Raw genomic sequence first — 19,985 nt, 5'->3', positions numbered from 1 at the left:
AGTTGCAGAACCCGGCCCGGGAAGGGCGCGAGCCCACCCTCGAGCCCACCCTCCAGCCCCGGCCGGAGGAGATCGCTTCCTCCCGGAAGTGACGCGAGCTCAATCCCAGTTTGGCTCTCCCCAAACAAAAGGGATCTTGGGGCCCCGGGAGGAGCTTGAATGACATTGGAGAAGCCCCTCCTCCGGCCAGCGCGGATTGGGACTAGCGTTGTAGAGGCGAGACGGCGATTGGTCCCGGTGAACGCCAGTAGCCCGGCCGGCGGTTGAAGGGGCGGGGCTTCGGAAGGCAGTGGATGGGGAGCCGGTGGCGGAGGCGGCTGGGAGTGGATCCCCCGGCGCCGCGGAAAGGTAGGAGCTGCTGGTGCTTGGGCTTGGCGGTGGCTGGGAGGCCGGGTTCTCTGGAGAAGAGCAAGGATAGACGCCCTGGTGGCCTCTCGCCACGGCCCCAACTGCCACGGCCCGTCCCCTGAGGGGGCGGGGCCGTCTCCTCCACCTCTCGGTATTCCCTGAGGAGGCGGCTCCTCATCCTTCGAGGGTCCTCGCAGGGCTTATTGTCCTTGGTCAGTTTCCACCTCCACAGAAGGGGCTTCCCCCTTGACACCCCTCGTTTAAAGCCCCTTCTCGCCCCGCGCGCATCAGCCTTGGCGGAGGACTCACAGATTCCCATTCTCTAGGCTGCTCCCCCAACCCCATTTTGTACCCCCCAGGAGGCCAGGCATCCCTCCTTCCACCTGTCCCTGCTCGCAAGGGTGGAACCGGTGCTAGTTTTCATCGTAGGATAATATCAGTATTTTCCGAAAAAAAAGAGGGATGGGGCGAAGCACACATCAAAGACGACGACCTAGACAGCCAGCCTCACAGACGAAGCGGCCTTTCCCCTCTTAAATTGTTCCCATCCCCCATTTTCTGATGCTTGCCTTTCCTCCTGCAGCCCCTGGGATGGTCTGGTCTACTGCAGAGAATGCAGAGCTGCCCATCTTTGGGACTTTTTTTTAAAGACTCTGGAAGAAGGAGGGGAATAGTAAAGTACCTCCTGTTCTTCCCCCTTTGTACCTTCCCTTTACTCTCTATTACTTTGGGGAGAACCCAGCTTTTAAGGGATTTTTAGGTTTGAGTTAGTTTTCATTTTTGCTTTCCACTGGATTTCTTCCCTGGAAACTCGATGAAAAACCATCCTCTTACATTTCACAGTGAGGTGGGTGTGTTGGGTATCTGCAGAGTTGGCCTTGTGGGTAGGAATGCAGTGTATATTGTTTGACAGTCAATGAATAACAGCCTATTTTTAAGTGAAACAGTATAGATAAGTAAATAACATTCCACTACGGATCAGTATCTCCCAGTTTGGGGTGGGTTGGTCTGTTGCTCAGGGAGACTGCAGTTAACCTTGGAGGTGTACTGCAGTTTGAAACAAAAGGCAGGAAATGTTTGAAGAAAATTCAGGTTCAGTTGGCTGGGTTTATGATTAATCTGGTCCTGTGGCCTTTGATTACTCTGTAGCCCCTCTTATATTGAGTTTTTATCCCGTGAGGAAACTAATACATATACAATGTTAATTGGTTTTACAATGCTGGTATCGTATACCAAAATTTAGAGTATGAAAATAAGAGCAATTTTTAAGTCTCAGAGATAAAAATAAACTAGAAAAAAGTGTTTCTGTAGTGTGCTCATAAGGATTTTGACATTGGAGAAGCCCCTGGCCTTCTTTTCAGCAGGTGCATGGTATTGATGATTTTTAACCAGTGTTAATCTCCAGTAATCATCTGTGGCCAGCACTATCCATTATATCAAAATTTACCATATTTTTAGCATTGTTTCTTCTGTTTTATTCTCAAGTCCATCTCACTACTATTACCTGTAGCCATAGTTGATAGCAATGAGAAGCAAGGAGTTGGAATCATAGAGAGTTATTGTAATGGCTATTGTCTTACCTTCCTGATAAGACTTCTGAAGGTAGACTTGCTGAAGGTGATTATTTTTTTTAACTTTATTTTATTTATTTATATGTGGTTCTGAGGATCGAACCCAGGGCCTTGCACGTGTGAGGTGAGCGCTCTACCACTGAGCCACAGCCCCAGCCCCAGCCCCAAGGTGATTATTTTTTAATAGTTAGGTTCCAGCGTTTCAGAGCCATGCTCATGGCTCACAGATCTACTGAGTGATTGTTTCCAGATCTCCAGGAAAACACAAAGAAGAAACTGTGGAGGGTCTCTCCAGCAAACACAAAGTTTACTGCAGTAGGAGGGTAAGACATGGGCCCCCAGCAATAGCAGCAGAAAAAAACTAAAAGCAGAACAGGAAATCCCCAAAAGGTGTATCTTATTACATGAGCAGAGAACAAAAAATAAACTAAGGTAAGAGACTTAAGGAAACCAAAGTAATGGTGATTGCCAGGGCCTTAATAACAGAGAAAAAAGTAAATAGGGTTCTTTGATTATTTGGCACAATAAACAAGACCTGTTTTATTTACCTTTGGGTCTTGGAAATCTTTCCTCTAACTTTTTCAACATCTTTTTGTTCATGTTAGATGAAGAAAAGCATTGTATATAGAGGATTTTTATGTAGATGTCTAATGTATCTCATTAAATTATAAATTCTTCGAGGGTATATAGTATTTTTTTACATTTTTGTACCTTTCACAGTACACCATGTATGACTTAACAAGTGTTTGTTGAATTTACTTTAAAGCTGTCACTTTAGAATGGACTGGAAAGATAATGCGCTAATAAAATATGGTACATCTTATTAGTATAAACAGTCTACTTTTTGTATAGATTTAATTTGATTTTCTCTATCTTACAAAAGTATTATCTGAAGTGACTCTAAAACACTGAATTTCCTATAAAATTTACTGGTTAGATAATAGAACTTTACTGTCATGAAAGATGAACTACACTTAGGAATATAATCAGTAGTAGTCATTTTACGATCCTGTTTTCTTAAGAATCTGACCTGATGGGAGTGAAGTGAATTTAGGAGAGCACACTAGGGAATGTTTGCTAATTTTTGTTTAAGAATAGTTTCTGAGTGTTTGGTTTTGACATATTACTGTTCTACTTTGGAATTTTTAAAAGTGGGTTTTTAGGTTTTTTTGTTTTATTTTGTTTTTGGTGTGCTGAGTATTGAACTCAAGCTCTCATACCTGGTATACAAGCACTCTCCCACTAAACTACATCCCCAACCCTGATTTTGTACTCTTAAAATAGCACTAAATATGGGGCTGGGGATGTGGCTCAAGCGGTAGCGCGCTCGCCTGGCATGCGTGCGGCCCGGGTTCGATCCTCAGCACCACATACCAACAAAGATGTTGTGTCCGCCGAGAACTAAAAAATAAATATTAAAAATTCTCTCTCTCTCTCTCTCTCTCTCTCTCTCTTCTCTCTCTCTCTTTAAAAAAAATAGCACTAAATATATTAATAGGGCTGGGAGCTGTGACACACACCTGTAATCCCCGCAGCTCAGTAGGCTGAGGCAGGAGAATTGCAAGTTTGAAGCCAGCCTCAGCAATTTAGTGAGGCTCTAAGCAATTTAGCAAGATCCTGTCTCAAAATAAAAAATAAAAAGGGCTGGGGATGTGGCTAAGTGGTTAATTCCCCCTGGGTTCAATCCCTGGGGGGTGGGGGGAATACATACATACACACACACAAATATACATACATATAAAAAGTAGGGACACAGAACACTTTTGGGTCCCTAACTATGGTCATGGTGGGCATATTATGCCCATACTAGTAATTTATTTCTAGAGGAAATCTGTCCAGAGTCTGGTGGTTGACACTAGGAGGTGGTTGTCAAACTATTTGTTAAAACCACTAATTCCCGAATTTTTTTCAGCTAATAATTAAAAATAAAATCTTCCAAGTTTCACTTCAAACCATTTCAGTGAGAAAATGGCCTTTTAATTGTGAGGCCATAGAATGTGGCCATAGGGTGTGGCACAACTTTAAAGGCAAATTGGCCTTCTAATCCCAGCTCTGCTACAGTTTCATGTGTAACCTGGAGCAAAAGCAGAGTTTTCTGTATTCACTTTCCCTCAGTTTCCTCAGCTGTGAGATTGTGTGTGTGTGTGTGTGTGTGTGTGTGTGTGTGTGTGTGAGAGAGAGAGAGAGAGAGAGAGAGAGAGAGAGAGAGAGAGACTGAGAGACAAAGCGAGGGGCCCACAGGTAGGAAGTATTCAATAATTAATAGATATTATTATTAGTCTTATTGTTAGCACTTGGCATGTGAGTTAAAGAATTAATATAAAATATTCTATTACTCCTTTAATGTTTTAGCAAAGATGACAAAGTAGTGTTTGATTGTCGTTTTTAATTTTTGAATCTATCAGCATATAGATAGGATTCTTAAGTAGAGAAGTAAAGCTTGTGTATGTCATGATGTCAGGCACCTGAACCAAGGATCTATGTGTCTGTCTGTCTTGGAGTGTGCATGCTTTTGTGTGTGTGTGTGTGTGTGTGTGTGTGTGTGTGTGTAATTTTATCATGCACATTATCTTTCTGGCATTTTTTTGACTCAAGGAAGAAGAAAGGCAAGGGATTAAACCATCCGTTGTCATCTTTGTGAATTATTAGTTGCTCTATTCTAAATTCTTAAGGGTTTAATGGCATCATCCTGTCAGATAAATGGTTTTTGTATTTACTGTGATTACTGTGTGGAGTTGTATGTTCTGTGAGATGTAAGGCATTTTCAATGGTTATGTTGATATAAAGTAATTTTTGCCTTATTTTTGAAGACCATCTCACTTGCTTCCTCAAAAGTAAGGAGTGAGTATAGGAACAATCAAGACTGGGATAAGAAGAAAATATGGACAGAAAGGTTAAGTATGAAGGTGGGGGATAGTAAGGGTGGGAGTTTGTGGGTTGAACAGGACTATAAGCAGGTGATGAAGTAAACAAATTATATGGTTCCTCCCTGACAGGTATTTCCAAACTATGTTTTCAGATATAACACCAAAGTTTCCGATCTAAATGTGTCCTTTGCTATTTATGAATTACTGACTTCTGGAGCCACAAAGAATATAATCCTTAATTGTTACTGAGTTTAAAGACTATATCCCATAATTGTTAATGAGTTTAATAGAAAGTAGAAAGGGAAATAGGGGAGCACAAGATGATGGAGCTTACAGCAAAAAAGATGACTCACCCTGAGCCTTAGGAGCATCTTGCTCCTTTGTTGCAGATCCTTTGTTGCAGAACTGCTGGGAGAGGAGAGGTAGGTTGGAGTATGCTCTGGCAGCCTACCATCATAGAAAAATGACAAGCCAGGAAAAAACAAAGGGGGACAGGATGAATTGTTTTAGCAAGAGGTAAGAATTATAAGTCATAAAGGAGAGAAGGATGAAAAAGAACAGATGGGTGTGTAGGAAAAAGAGAAGCACTAACTTTTTTTGGGGGGGTTGCCCATTGCTTGGTTTCTGCTAACAAGTCCTTTCTGTTACTGCAGGTGCTGTAGGAACAATAGAACCTGTCTAGTTCTTAGCTGGCTTAATAGTTAAAGGAACAAATACAAATGGACCTTTACATTGGGGTTGTAGCTCAGTGGTGAAGCACTTGCCTAGCCCGATTGAGGAACTGTGTTTGATCCTCAGCACCACATAAAATTCAATTAATAAGTAAAAATATTGTGTCCATCTTCAACCAAAAAAATTTTTAAGGGCTGGGGTTGTGGCTTAGTGATAGAGTGCTCACCTAGCATGCATGAGGCACTGGGTTCGATCGTTAGCACCACCTAAAAATAAAATAAAAATATTGTATCGACCTAAAAAAACAACTAAAAAATAAAAATATTTTTTAAAAATATTTAAAGATACAAACAATGTTTTCCTTAAATTGAGGACACAGGATAAATTTTCTTAAAAGGCTCCATCTCCAAAGGCTTCTTCACCTTTAAGCCCCTGACGCACCACACTAGCTAATTCTCTACATGTTCCTCTTGGGGATCTAATAACTTCTCATTCAGCATGTCTCGCATCACAGTCATCATTTCCCCCTAAAACCAGTTCCTTTTCTAACATCCTCGTTTCTGTTAATGACATACATCTTGCTACCCAGTCTCAAAACCTCAGCTGATCTGGGATTATTTCCCCTCTTAAGCTTTCTAAATGGAATCAGTCACCAAGTTACTAAAAGTGAGTTCTTTCTTTATGGTATGTCTGGTATCATTTTGATATCACTTTTCCATATTGCCACCACCATTCTAGTTCCCATGTTTTTGCCTCATTTCTGTGCTGTTAAATTTTTCTACCAACTGTTTTTCATGCTTCATTTTTCTTCAGTCAAGTCAGCTGTGTACCTTAAGCCTCAGCCTTCCTAAAACTATGCTTTTATTATCATAGTTACCTGACTACAAATGTTTAGCAGCTGCTCCTTTCCTAAATGATAAAGTCCATTTGTGGACTGGGATTTCAAGTAATGTACGTTTCTTTCCAATCAATGTTTGTTTGTTTGTTTTGTTTATTTGTTTTTTGGAGTATTCCTTTAAAACAAAGACTACAGGGTGCTAAGTTTCAACAAGTTGAATAGTCACAATTCAGTCTTGTGAGACAAAAAACAGGTATGGAACCAGATGAATGGATGTAATAGAATGTAGATACATATGCATTCTGCATTTAATGTAAAAATAGCTCTGATATTTTTAGAAAACCCACTTCTTAGTCATTTCAAGTTAAAAATTGTAACTTGATTAAAAGCTATAAAAATTCAGTGGAAGCAAAGGATGCTTTTCACTTATATTACTAAGGGCATAAAAAGCTAATCTAGGCAGAAAAATGTCCTTTCCTTTATCCAAGTAATGTGCAGATGTCATTGGCCTGAACATGTGTAGAACATATCTCAAAAGAGACTTTCCCTAGCCAGTCCATCTCCTCCCTTGAAACAGATCAGCCCAAGTCAGGAGTAAATTTGTTTTGATTTTTAAATTAGGCGCATGAATGATAGACAATGGTGCTCTATTGGAAAAAGGGAAAACTTCATTACCTTAAAGATGAAATCAAATGAATGATCTTCAGGTATGAGAAATGAGAGATTGGCCAGTCACTAATTCATTTAAATCCTTAACTCCTATTAGAGTATGTGTTGTTATCCCCATTTTATAGATGAACCAGTAGAGCTCAAAATGGGTCAAGGAACTGAAATGACAGAGCCAAGATACAAAACAACCTCTGTAGGACCCCAAATCCAGGCACTTTCCACTATAACATACTCTTTCCCCTACAAAATACTGTCCCTAAAGAACCTTGGAACAAAAATAATTACTAGGTTTGTTGTTAATAGTCAGTTGATACCAATTGTTAAACTTTTTTTTTTCCCAGTAATTTGCAAAACAACATCACCAGTTATACTTCTGTCAGAGTCTTGTGTGAAGTTTTTTGTTTGTTTTGTTTTTTCCAGTTTGGGGAGGATCAGGTTATGAACATAGCCAAAATAGACAAACCTTAACTGTTTACAGTTAATCCTCCATACCTCTATGGAGTTTCTATTTTGGAATCCTAGAGGAGTCAATGACTGTCTTGTTCAAATGAAGGATTTTTGCATTCCAGGCTTCCTCTAGAATTATGGTCTGTGAATCATTTTACTGAAAATAAAATCAATCTATATGTTATTGTTCCCTTGAGGTGGCTTTATTTCAGAAAAGAAAAAATATAATGGACCAATAGATGATATAAATTTTCAAACAAATTGGGTTGAAATCAAATTATAATTTAAGCTAAATAAAACCAACTAACAGATGTTGAAAAAGTTCAAACTTCTGGTAATATTCTGATGTTAAGATATATATCTTTGTCTTAAATTTTGAATGAAAGAAATGTAATAATGTAAAACTATTATTTGTTTTCATTAACATCCATTCCAGTAGCTTAACTAATGTAGTTATTCTGGTTTGGTCTTATCGCAGTAAGAACACTTGAAAAGGTGTAAACAGATATCCAGGTAGACAGACCTGTTTTTAATGCTTTGTGCTAATGTCCTCATATGAAGGGAGAGATGTTTGAATGTTTGTTTATGGGCATATGTCTACTTCCTACTTTTCGTGTGTGTGTGTGTGTGTGTGTGTGTGTGTGTGTGGTGTGTGTGTAAATCTTGCTGGCAACACATAAGAGATACAAAAAGAGAAAGAGACAGATGCCTGCATACTTTGTACAGATTATGCATGAATCTTAGAACTGAACAAAATAACAACCTGATACCTGCCCTGGTGTACCAGAAAGTGAATTAGAATAGATCTTAAAAACACATGAGTGCTAGACTTTGTTAACTATACTTACGTACTCAGTACTCATCTGTAAAATGAGAGTGCTGAGGTTATTTCTGAGATCCCTTCCAGCTTTGTGAATCACATTTTAGCCGAGGTTGTTTTACCACACCATTTCATAGTCAGATAAAATGAACTCAGATGTGAACAGTGGTTACCAAGTAGCAGTCAGTACCAGGAAGACTCAGCAGTCAAATTACCTGGTTTTCTCCCATTTTTGCCATGTACTAGCTATGAGACCTTGAGTAGGCTATTTAGCCTCTATGTCTCAATTTGCCATCTGTTAAATGGGGATGATAGTGATGATGATGGATTTGTTTAAATTACAGTATCTATCACCTAAGGTGATTGTGAGGATTGAATTAGGTAATATATCAAGTGGTTGGAACACTGTCTGGTACACATTAATGTTTAGCTCAATAAATGTGTATTTTTTTCCATTATTACTATTATTGCTTGAATTCTTTGGCAAAAACTATGCTATAGAATCGTGAGGTGGTGGTGATTAATGTTAGCATTATTCATTTCTGTAGTAAGCATAAATCTATAAAGCCAGGTATCCTAGAATCTGCTTTAAATAGAATACTATGTATTTCAATAGAATACTGTAATGTTATAAATGTTGACCTTGAAGAGTAATAGTTTAACTGCAGAGCGGTCTCTTGAGACTACTTCAAAATATGTCTTGACAGTATTGAATAAATAAACATCTTGATCTCTTAGCACCACTGTAATTTCTTTCTAAGTGCACTATTTTTATTATTACATTTCAGGATAACTCAAAGCATCATTCCTCAAAGGATCTTAAAATTCACAGTCTCTAAAAATGTTCCTGAGCCATTCTGTTTTATAGAATGCTGTCTCTAATATAGCTAAAACAAAGCAGATTGATAAGACCAAGGCAAGGCTTCTGAGAAATAGCATGTCATGGACTCTCATGCTTACAAGAAGGCTTAGAGTTGTTCAAATAGTGTTTAAAAATAGCAAGTGGCACACGACTGTAATCCTGGCTATCTAGAGGCTGAGGCAGGAAGACTGCCAGCCTCAGCAACTTACTAAGACTCTATCTCAAAATAAAAAGGGCTAGGGATATAGCTCAGTGGTTAAGTACCACTGGGTTTAATCCCTAGTACTGAAAAAAAGAAAGAAAGAAAGAAAATGGTTAACAAGTTGGATTATTTTGTTTGGCTACATCAAGAGTGCCACACACTGAGTGACTTAAAAACCAGTAATTTATTTTCTCACAATTCTGGAGGCTAAAAGTGTGAAACTAATCCTTTGCTTACAGAAGATTGTCTTTCTGTTTCTTCACATTGTCTTACCCTGACCCGTCTGAATCCAAATTTCCTGTTATACAGACACCAATCATGTTGGATTAGGCACCACTGTAATGACCTCATTTTAACCTAGTTACCTCTTTAAAGACTCTGTCTCCAAATTCAGTCATATTTTGAGATACTAAGAATTAGGACTTAAATGTGTGAACTGGGGTGAAGGGGAACATTTAGCCCATTAATACATATATTATAGGGATCCAAAGAGTCTATCAATGTCTTTTACTTTCAATTGAGTGAAACTTGTTTTGAGATAATGGTAATAAAGTAGTTTATAATTGCTTAATATAGAATTCAATAAAATGAAATTGGTTTTTATACCTAATTTTAGAACTTTTGTAAATAAAGCAAGAACAGTTCTTTAACATGAGTACAAGAGATATACTTTCCTAGTCATAAAATTACTTTCTTACAATATATTGACATGTTTTTCTTCCTTAGCCTGATCCTAAAATAGAAATGAGAGGAGCTGGTAAGCCCAGCTACACTGTGTGTTGGGGGATGGGGGGTGGGCAGGGAGGGGCTGAAACAAGAAGATCACAAGTTTTTGAGGCCATCCTGGGCAATTTAGCAATACCCTTTCACAAAATTAAAATAATAATAATAATAATAATAATAATAATAATAATAATAATATCTGAGAATGTAACTCAGTGGTAAAGTGTCCCTGTTCAATCCTTAGCACTAGAAAAATAAAAAAGAATGAGAGAGACTGTTTGGAGTGTTCTACTACTCTCTTACCCCAAATGCATAATTAACTCCTGAAAGCCAGAAGTGCCAGAGGGTAGGGAATCTTAAGTCTTTTTGAGATAGTTCAGGTAACAGGTTAACACTTTCTACCTCATGATAAGAGATGCTTTGCCTCCATTTGTGTACAATGTGTCAAAATGCTTCTTCTGTCATATATGACTAATTAGAACAAAATTTTTTAAAAAAGAGAGACTAGTAGAATAGAAGAAGGGATCAGGGAAGGAAAGAGGAGGTACTGGGGAATGAAATTGATTAAATTACACTATTTTTATTGAGTGCATGTATGAATGTACTATAACAATTTTTTTTTTAATTGGTGCTTTGGATGCATTTTTTAAAATAGCAGTACATTTTTGTCCATATTTGGATTTAGTATTGAGTCCATTGTAGCCCAAGTATAAGTTGCTTAAATTTGATATAAGTATAAAACAGAAATTTTACTGATCTACTAAGTTAAATAACTGATTTTAAAAATTACTAGCTGAGTTGAATTTTTTTTAATGTGTCTTTAGATTTTTTTTTCTTTTGAGGCATTTTTGTTGTTTTCCCTCTTTCATGTACTGTATCATCTACTACTTGGAAAGAAATAAATCTTTCATTTCCACACAAAGACATACTCACACCCAGATACTAGACAGACAAACATTTTACTTGTACTCCACCCTGCCCTGCCCTGCCCTGCCCTGCCCCTTTGCTCACATAATTATAGAAGCTGTTTGGGGTGTTTCATTTTCTGCCACCCAATTTCTGTATGCGCTCAGGTATTATCTAGAGAAGGGTCAAGGTCAGAAAGAAATGAGAAGAGCCCAAGCCACAGCAACATAATTCTTAGGCAAAAGCAGCATTGCACTTAGGGAGTTATTGTGTGTGCTCGTCTTCGTGTCCATAACGCTTTTGAATGCTGGCACGTGAAGTTCATCTAGAAAAAGACTCAGGTTGTCCTGGCTGTTGGATCTAACTTGATGGGAAGCAGCTGTGAATACTGTGAATAGACTGAATGGTGTGCTGGGCAAGCTGATGTGAAATCACATATTGGTATCATAAAAATGTTTCTTACTTAGCCTTTAAATTGTCTTATTTTTCAAGGATATTGAAATACATATACCTTTATCCTTTCTTATTGTATATATTTGTGTGTATGTTTTTATTGAGAAACTCTAAAGCTGGCCATACCACAAAGGATGATAATATTCAGACAACTTGTCCACAAGTGGTTTTTATTTCAAATTTATAGACTGTATCATTCCTTAGACAGAAATATCTGTATGTAAACTCTAAGGAAAGTTGCGTCTAGGAGAAAATCTAATGGAAAGAATGAGCTGAGCATCTGGTTGGAATGATCTTGTCTTTCAAAGTCACTTAATGAATGATGACATTGACAAGTAACAGCTCATTTAGAAAATAAGTAGGGAATGAGTCTGTATACAATGTGGCATGCCAAAAATCTGGCAGTCATATTTCTGATAATGAATATGGGGTTAGAAACAGCCTTTTTCTGAAAATTTTGGGCCACAAGTCTGCCCAAAACTGTTGGGTAGAAATTGCTGGATTAGCTTATTCAATGATTTGCCTACATGTAGTTGGTTCTATATTCTTGACCACACAATAAACCCACAGTATTTCTCCTAAATTGAGAGATTCATAATTAGTTCTTTTGTTTGTTTTTGATACTGGGAATTGAACCCAGTGGCTCTTTACCACTGAGCTACATCCCCAGCCCTTTTTTTTTTTCTTTGAGATGGGGGTCTCACTAAGTTGCTGAAGCTGGCCTTGAGGTTGTGGTTTTCATGCTTTAGCTTCCTGAGTTGCTGGGATTATAGGCATGTGCCACCACACAGAGCTCATAGTTTAATGACTGATTCTTGGTTAAATGAAACAACCAAAAATTTACTGTTGTAGTTTTCCCTTGACACTACCCATGTGACTTTTAGATTTCAGCAGTTCAAAGAGGCTTTCAAACTTGGTGCCTTAAAACACAAAACAAAATTACATTTTATTTAACAAATTTAAAGTCTGTCTTTTTTTCATTTTAATTTGTTTTTTTTTTTTTAGTTCTGGGCATTGAACCTAGGACCTTGCACATGGTAAGCACACACTTTACCATTGAGCTATATCCTATTCTTCCACTTTTTTTTTTCAGTTTGCTGGGTATAATATAGCTAGGAAAATATAACTAAAATTGCATATAATTCAACATTTAATATTTGGACAAAAATGGGAAAAGTAGAAGGTAGAGATACATAATCAGCCTTATAGACAAAGGAGATGGTCACGGGTTGTTTAGAAGAGATGAGAATTTTCCTCACTGAATTTGACAGATTAAATATTTCAGTTGTAATTATATTTTTCTGAGTTCATTGTCCATAAGTCATGGTGATTCAAACAAATAGACTTTTGTCAATTCAGAAAGTCTGTGACATTCAGAAGCTTATCCTTACAGTGGCACTGGACATCTTAAAGTAACAAAGATTTCAAAAGCCCCTACCTTCCCTAATTACAGTTACAAAAGGGAAGTCAGATTCCTGATTTTTTTTTCATTTTTCATATTATTCAGTTTCAACTTGAAGAATTGACTGTTTTCTTCTTTGTCAGTGTCAACCTATAGCTGTTCATCTTATAATGACAGTTGACTTTAGTGAGATTTACAGATTGTTTATAGTATGGTCACATGGATAATAAATTTCTTATTGTTTTGCAGCATTGGACACTTTTCCACCATGCTGATGGCATTCTAAATATATTTGTCATTTTTTCCAAATTTTAATTGAGGAAAACCATAAGAGTTTATACTTGAGGACTGAAGTACGACTGCCAATTATCAGGTCAGTATACTCCCATCCCTGTCCACAGGAAGATCACTGCCGTCATAATATGTAATTCAGTTTTACTTTCTTTATATTTCAGACAAAAAAATGTTATAAAGTTTTTTATGTTGAGATTATTTCACATGTGCAGAATAGCAAATTGCTAAATTTTAAAATTCATAAAGGTTACTGGAATATATTTATACTTGAATTAGACAACTATGGCCCTGTTTTGTTTTTATTTTTATGTTTTTTTAGTTGTAGGTAGACACAATACCTTCATTTTGTTTATCTGTATGTGGTGCTGAGGATTGAACCCAGGGCCCCACATGTGCTTGTTGGGCACTCTACTGCTGAGCTACAACCCCAGCCCACTATTAACCTTTTTTACTTACTGTATAAGATTTGATATTGGGGGCTGGGGCTGGGGCTCAGCAGTAGTGCGCTTGCTTGGCATGTGTGAGGCACTGGGTTCGATTTTCAGCACGACATATAAATAAATGAAATAAAGGTCTATCAACAACTAGAAAAAAATTTTTAAAAGTATTTGATATTGTATTCACTTAAGTTAAATGAGTTGCTATGTATTAGTAAAATGTTCCAGATATTAAAATTTGTGAGTTGGGCATGGTGGCGCATGCATATAATCCCAGCTACTTGGGAGGCAAGAGGATCGAAAGTTCAAGGCCTGCCTGGGCAGCTCAGCGATACCTTATTTCGAAATATAACAAAAAAAAAAAAAAATACAAGGGTTGGGAATATGACTAAGAAGTAGACTGACTGCTCCTGGTTCAATTCCCAGTACATCAAAACAATTGTATGCGGGAGTGATTTAGGCATAGAGGTAGCAAGTTTGAGTGTCGTTCTTTATGTGTTTAACAAAGAGTAGAATTTTTTTCTTGCCTAGGCTGGACTACTTTATAATTAAAGTGATTCTAAAGATTTTTATTGATTTTATTCTTTTATGATGATGTCTACATATCATAACAGGTAAAAGACTTTGATTTAGGTGCAATCTAATTTAGTTATTCGTATTTAATTGTACTCTGTAAGCTTAGAATTGAACCAAGATTATCTAGTTTGTTTGTTTTTTTCACCTATTAGAAATTCAGGGCCAGAGAAACTATGTAATTTTATTCCTGAAAGCCATATATAGCTAGCTGAACTATGGCAAAGCCAAGACTAAAATTCTATACTCTTCACTTTCAGTCCATTATGTTTTATCTGTATCACACTACTTCTCTAAGCCACGGTTTTTGATCTCTAAATAAGAATGTTTATAGACTATAAGGATATTGGAGAAAAGGAAGTAATTATATGTGTGAAATCTATCATTTTTAGCTCTATTTCTACCTTCCTACCTTGGTGCTTATATAGCCATTTGATTTATTTTGTGCAGTTAGTATTTATGCAGTACCTTTACCATGTGCCCATTATTCTGCTTAATATAATAGGGGGCAGGCAGGGAGGAAGAACATTAGATGATAGGATATTTTCTCTGCCTTATTATCTCTTTATAAGGAAGGTAAAAACATGAAACCTGGCACTGGTGTTCATCTGAGAAACTAGTGTGACTCAACTAGTAGTTTAAATTCTTCACCATTCCAAAGGGTGCTATCACTGTTCTTCATGGGTGATTCCCAACTACAAAGGGGGCAGCTGAACGTATTTGTGATGTTACTGATTTTGGCTGCCTCCAATTTTGGTAATGCCTTTCTTAGAATTCTTTTGGAAAATGAGGGGCTAGTAGTTATAATAATTAAACTATTATTTAGGTGGTATCAGGAACTCAGTAAGTTATTTTACATTTATTAACTCAGTCTTTGTAGCAACCTTATGAATTAGATGTCATCCTCACCCTTTTCAGCAGATGAGAAAACTGAGACTCAAAAGCTAGTTCTTGGAGCTGGGGCTGTAACTCAGTGGGAGAATGCTTGCCTAGCACGTGTGAGGCACTAAGTTTGATCCTTAGTACCACATAAAAATAAACAAATAAAATTAAGGCATTCTGTCCATATATAACTACAGAACATTAAAAAAAAAAAAAAAAAAAGCTAGTTCTTGAAGTGAAACTGAATATCTTCAAGTAAAAAAGATTTCCCATCTTCCCTAATTATGGTGGCAAAAGTTGCCAAGTCCTACAACTAGCAACATGCAGACGTGACTGCAGAGCCTTGTGTTCTTTTCAGCATACCATCTCATATTAAATGTAGCTTTATTATAAGGTTTGTGGGGGTTTTGTTGTTGTTTAAGATTTTCTTTTCTTTTTTTTTTTTTTTTCAGTTTCACAGTAACTGTTATAAGACACATCTCCAGTACTAAAGTGAGCATCATTAGTTGCTACAATTCACTAGTTGGAAAGTAAGCAGTTAGAGCCGAGGTTCCATTGAGGATAATTTGCTATGTGGTAAAATATTTGTACAGCATGTTCTGAAACACAATCTAATAACACATTGAAGTCTACATTTTGCCCAATGTTTTCCTTCACTTTCACATAGTAACCCTGATGGAATCAGTAACTCTTGTGTGCCCCCTTCAAATTTAATAAGAGTAAAGAATTACTGGGGAATGTTTGTGAGTTAGTGATGTTGTGATTAACTTTAAAGAAAACTATATAAAAGTGGTAATTTGGAAGCAAAAAGTAGGAGAGAAAAATCATATTTGCTCTACCTTGGAGTTATATAATGTTATCTTTCCGTATACACTGATCAGAAGACCCATCAGAGATTGTATAGCAGACTAATCTCTGTCCATAAGTGTTTATGAGAAATTAGTGTTGCAAAAAGGACTGAAATCATGCCATATTATTTGTCATTTAACATATCAAAAGATGCAAATTCTTGTGAAAGTGTGAACTTAAATAAGTGAAATAAAGTTTGTAGTAGTCTAGCCAATTAAGATGTTTAATATATTTTAAGAAGTCATTTAAAAGTGTATTTGCATCTAGTTACATTTGTATGTTTTAACTACATGAAATATAAACATTGTAATAGTTGTTCTCTGTGAAAATAAACAATTTAAAAGAAAAGTCATTCCCATACTTTCTTTACTCAGATTTCATTTCAACCAATTACAGACAGATGTCAGAATATTTTATATGTAGTTTTGGAATTTGGTTATAAACCTAATACTTGGGGATCTTTTCTGGGTCTAACCCTAGGACTCACACATGGTACACAAGCACTCTACCACTGAGCTATATCCCCAAACCTTTTGTGTGTGTTTATGAGAGAGGGAGAGGGAGGGAGGATACTGGGTATTGTACCCAGTGACCTCTCAACTGAGCTACATCCCCATCCCTTTTTATTTTGAGACAGGGTCTCACCAAGCTGCTCAGGCTGGCCTCAAACTTGAGATCCTCCTGCCTCAGCCTCCCTAGTAGCTGGGATTACAAGCATGAGCAAAAATTGGTTACTAATTCTTTTTGAGACTTAGGTTTTAAATATGCCTGGAAAAAAAAAAGATAAAAAATGTATCTTTACAATGAAATCAGTGATTTGAAGTGAGGTTAATTTTCTTTTCTCAATATGTGATTAAAATCAGAAAGCTCTTATGTTTCTATTTAATTGTGACCATTTCTTTTCTCAAAACATTTTGTACTGTAATTGTTGCTCTTTTCTCTATCTCCGTTTTTTCCCCCTTTAATTGTATCGGATTAACTGTCTTGTGGAGATTGGCTGATTGTTGTCATTGTTTTAGGCTTTCAGGATGAATCTGGAAAAACTCAGCAAGCCTGAACTCTTGACACTCTTCAGCATTCTTGAAGGAGAGCTTGAAGCAAGGGACCTTGTTATAGAAGCATTAAAGGTATGTTAAAAGGAAAAAGAGAGGTCATCATGTTTTGAAAGTCATTTCATTGGTTGGAATTTATATAACTAGGGTATTGCTATCGTCTTCAGTAAAGTTGAATGGGGGACATATTGACACTTTCTATAGGCTGCACATCTGCAGAAGTCTTCACACCCTCAAAATAATTCCTTTTTTTGTCTACCTGGTTTCTAGACCTTGAACTTCATTCTTTTAGTTTAGTGAACCTTAGCTGTTTTTGAACTCTTTGAGAATTTGATGAAATCTGCTTCCTGAAAAGTATATATATATCCATATTCCAAATTTCAGGATATAATATTTGGGATATCAAAGACCCCATGCAGACATGTATGGCTTCCCTGGGCCCCAGATTAAGACTTCTAATTTTTTTCTTTTTCCTTGTGATATTGAGGATTGAACCCTGAACCTTGCACATGCTAGGCTAGCTAGCACTCTTTCACTGAGCCATTCCCCTCGCCCAAGAATTCTTATTTTGAAGTATTTGGTATCTGTTAAAATGCAAGGAACTGGGGAAGTCATACGTTAGTGAGGATAAGAGGTATGTGGAAACTCTCTGTAAAGTCTGTTTAAAAAATACAAGGGCATGCTGGGGTTGTGGCTCTGTAGTGGAGTGTTTGCCTAGCACATATGGGGCGCTGGGTTTGATCCTCAGCACCAAGTAAAAAAATAAATAAACAAAATAAAGGTATTGTGTCCATCTACAATTAAAAATATTTAAAAAAAAAAAAGCGAGGGCATAATCCCTTTCAAATGTCATGAGTTCTTTACACTTTTGAAAGTATATTATATCCCGTTGAGTCTTGCAAGCATATTTGGACAGCAGAAGACGAACTTCAGGGTATATCTGTATGAGTAGTAGACAGAAGATGTTCCCCCAAAAGGCTAGGAGAACTAGCCAAAGGTGAGACTTGAGCATGCTAAAGAAACATTAGTCCCTGCAAAATGCAACTTATTAATCAAGGGAATTTTTATATAAAAGGTTATATTGATATACATCTTAAAATTGATTTAATGTTTATGAAGTGCTCTACTGTACTTCTCAAAATTTTCCTAGCTCTTTATTGAATAGAAGGAACATATCAATATTTCATGAGTGTTCATAAGTTTTTTATTGTTTTTTTAGCAACAAAGATCATTCTTCCATTGCCATGGTTGAAGGATAAGAGAGTCAGTGATTTTCTAAGTAGCTAACAGTCACAGTTCAATTGAGTTCAAACAAAACTCATCTCTTCAGGTTTTTTTTCTTTTTTCCCCTTTCCACACTGATTTATGTGTGTTCCTTTGGTCATAATTGGGTAGTCTTTTCTTGGATCACGCTGAGGTTGTAATTGTGATAAATAATAAAATCTAAACCTGTTATTTCTGTAAATTGGAGTGACATTAGTTTATATATATTTTTTTTAAATTTTTATGTGGTGCTGAGGATCAAACCCAGTGCCTTACGCATGCTAAGTGAGCACTATACCTCTGAGCCACAACCCCAGCCCTAGTTTATATTTTTTTAATTTTTTTAAGTTGTCAGTGTATCTTTATTTATTTGTATGCAGTGCTGAGAATCAAACCCAGTGATTCACACATGCTAGGTGAGCACTCTGCCACTGAGCTACAACTCCAACCCCTAATTTATATCTTTTAAGGCTGACTGAAAAGGACTGATATTTCTAATTAGGTATACCTCAAGTCACTAAAACTATTAATTTTTGCTTTCCCTTGTAGATTTGTAATATGTGATAAGTGATCTTAAGTTGTTTCATTTCTCCAGAGTACGTAAGGCATGTCCTTCTGATATTGTAGGGGGAAGGAGTAGAGTATGTCTCATGGTTTCCCTGGGGATCACATGTTTATGGCTTTAATACATGCCTAGTCACATATATTAAAGTTCAGTGCCTGAGTTTCTGTCTGTCATGCCATTAAGCATAGCTTTGTGACTTTGATCAAGTTATTCAGTATGTCTGGAGCAAAATTTCCTTGTCTGTAATAAGAATAAATGGCTAGGGCTAGGGTTGGAGTTCAGTGGTAGAACATGCCTAACATATGTGAGACTCTGGGATCAGTCTCATGGACCACCAAAGCAAATAAATAAATAAGTAGCATAAATGATTAATAATTAGTATTGGTATATAACACTTTACAGTTTGCATGATATTACAAATACTCAACAGTGTACTATTTATTCTTTCTTATCCATTTATTTATATCCTCTCAGTGTATGTCATGTACCCCATGTCATTGGAGCAGTCAGTGACTGCCAGACATCTATGTCTCTAGTGTGTCCTGAACAGTTCCTACTTTCTTAATGACTTCCCTGCCAACATGTGTAGATATATAAACATTCACTCCAGTTGGTGACACATTTCTGCCATATTCACATCCTTCCTTTTTTTTTCATTCTTGGTGATTTCTTTCTTTCCTGAAAACTATATGTCATGTCTCAAAACCCAATCTTAGTATTACCAGTAGTCCTAACCTGCTTAAACCAGACACCTTCCCATCTCTTGTCCCATGTTTATCTGATCAAGGAAGAGAAAAGAAAAAAGGATTAAGGAAAGTTTGAGTTCTTTCCTAATCCTTGCCTCTATTATTGTTATTCTCACTTCTTTCTCCTGATCTTTTTTTTTTTTTTTTTTTTGGTGAACATAATATCCTTATTTTATTTTATTTTTTATTTTTTTTATTGATTGTTCAAAACATTACAGAGCTCATATATATCATCTTTCATACATTAGACTCAATTGGGTTTTGAACTCCCATTTTTACCCCAAATACAGATTGCAGAATCACAACTGTTTCATACTCACATTATTACATAATGGCATATTAGTGACTGTTGTATTCTGCTACCTTTCCTATCCCCTACTATCCCCCCTCCCCTCCCCTCCCCTCCCATCTTCCCTTTCTACCTCCTCTGCTGCCCTACAATGATACACAAAATTATAAGAGGTTATGAGGGGCAAGGGGGAGGGGGGGAAAAAGGGGGAGAGAATTGAACAACTTTCTTCTGATCTTTCCTGCCTTAATCCCC

The 19,985-nt window shown here is 37.0% G+C and overlaps 1 protein-coding gene across 2 annotated transcripts in view; it reads left to right on the top strand.

Moving 5' to 3' along the window:
• Positions 1–257: 257 nt before the first annotated feature.
• CTTNBP2NL (CTTNBP2 N-terminal like) overlaps positions 258–19,985 on the top strand; it is a 54,137-nt gene continuing 34,409 nt past the window's right edge. The window contains exons 1-4 of one of the 2 annotated variants that reach the window (XM_081306552.1): positions 271–348; positions 12,384–12,415; positions 13,030–13,153; positions 16,835–16,942. In XM_081306552.1, coding sequence (XP_081162678.1) covers positions 16,844–16,942 — 99 coding nt within the window. In that variant the 5' untranslated portion in view covers positions 271–348; positions 12,384–12,415; positions 13,030–13,153; positions 16,835–16,843. Of the gene's footprint in view, positions 349–12,383; positions 12,416–13,029; positions 13,154–16,834; positions 16,943–19,985 lie in introns of both variants that reach the window. The other variant, XM_081306551.1, reaches the window with a different exon arrangement.

Source organism: Spermophilus citellus, assembly GCF_964194105.1.
Source record: "Spermophilus citellus genome assembly, chromosome: 9".
Taxonomy (NCBI): Eukaryota; Metazoa; Chordata; class Mammalia; order Rodentia; family Sciuridae; genus Spermophilus; species Spermophilus citellus.
This window is presented reverse-complemented; position numbering and strand designations above follow the sequence as displayed.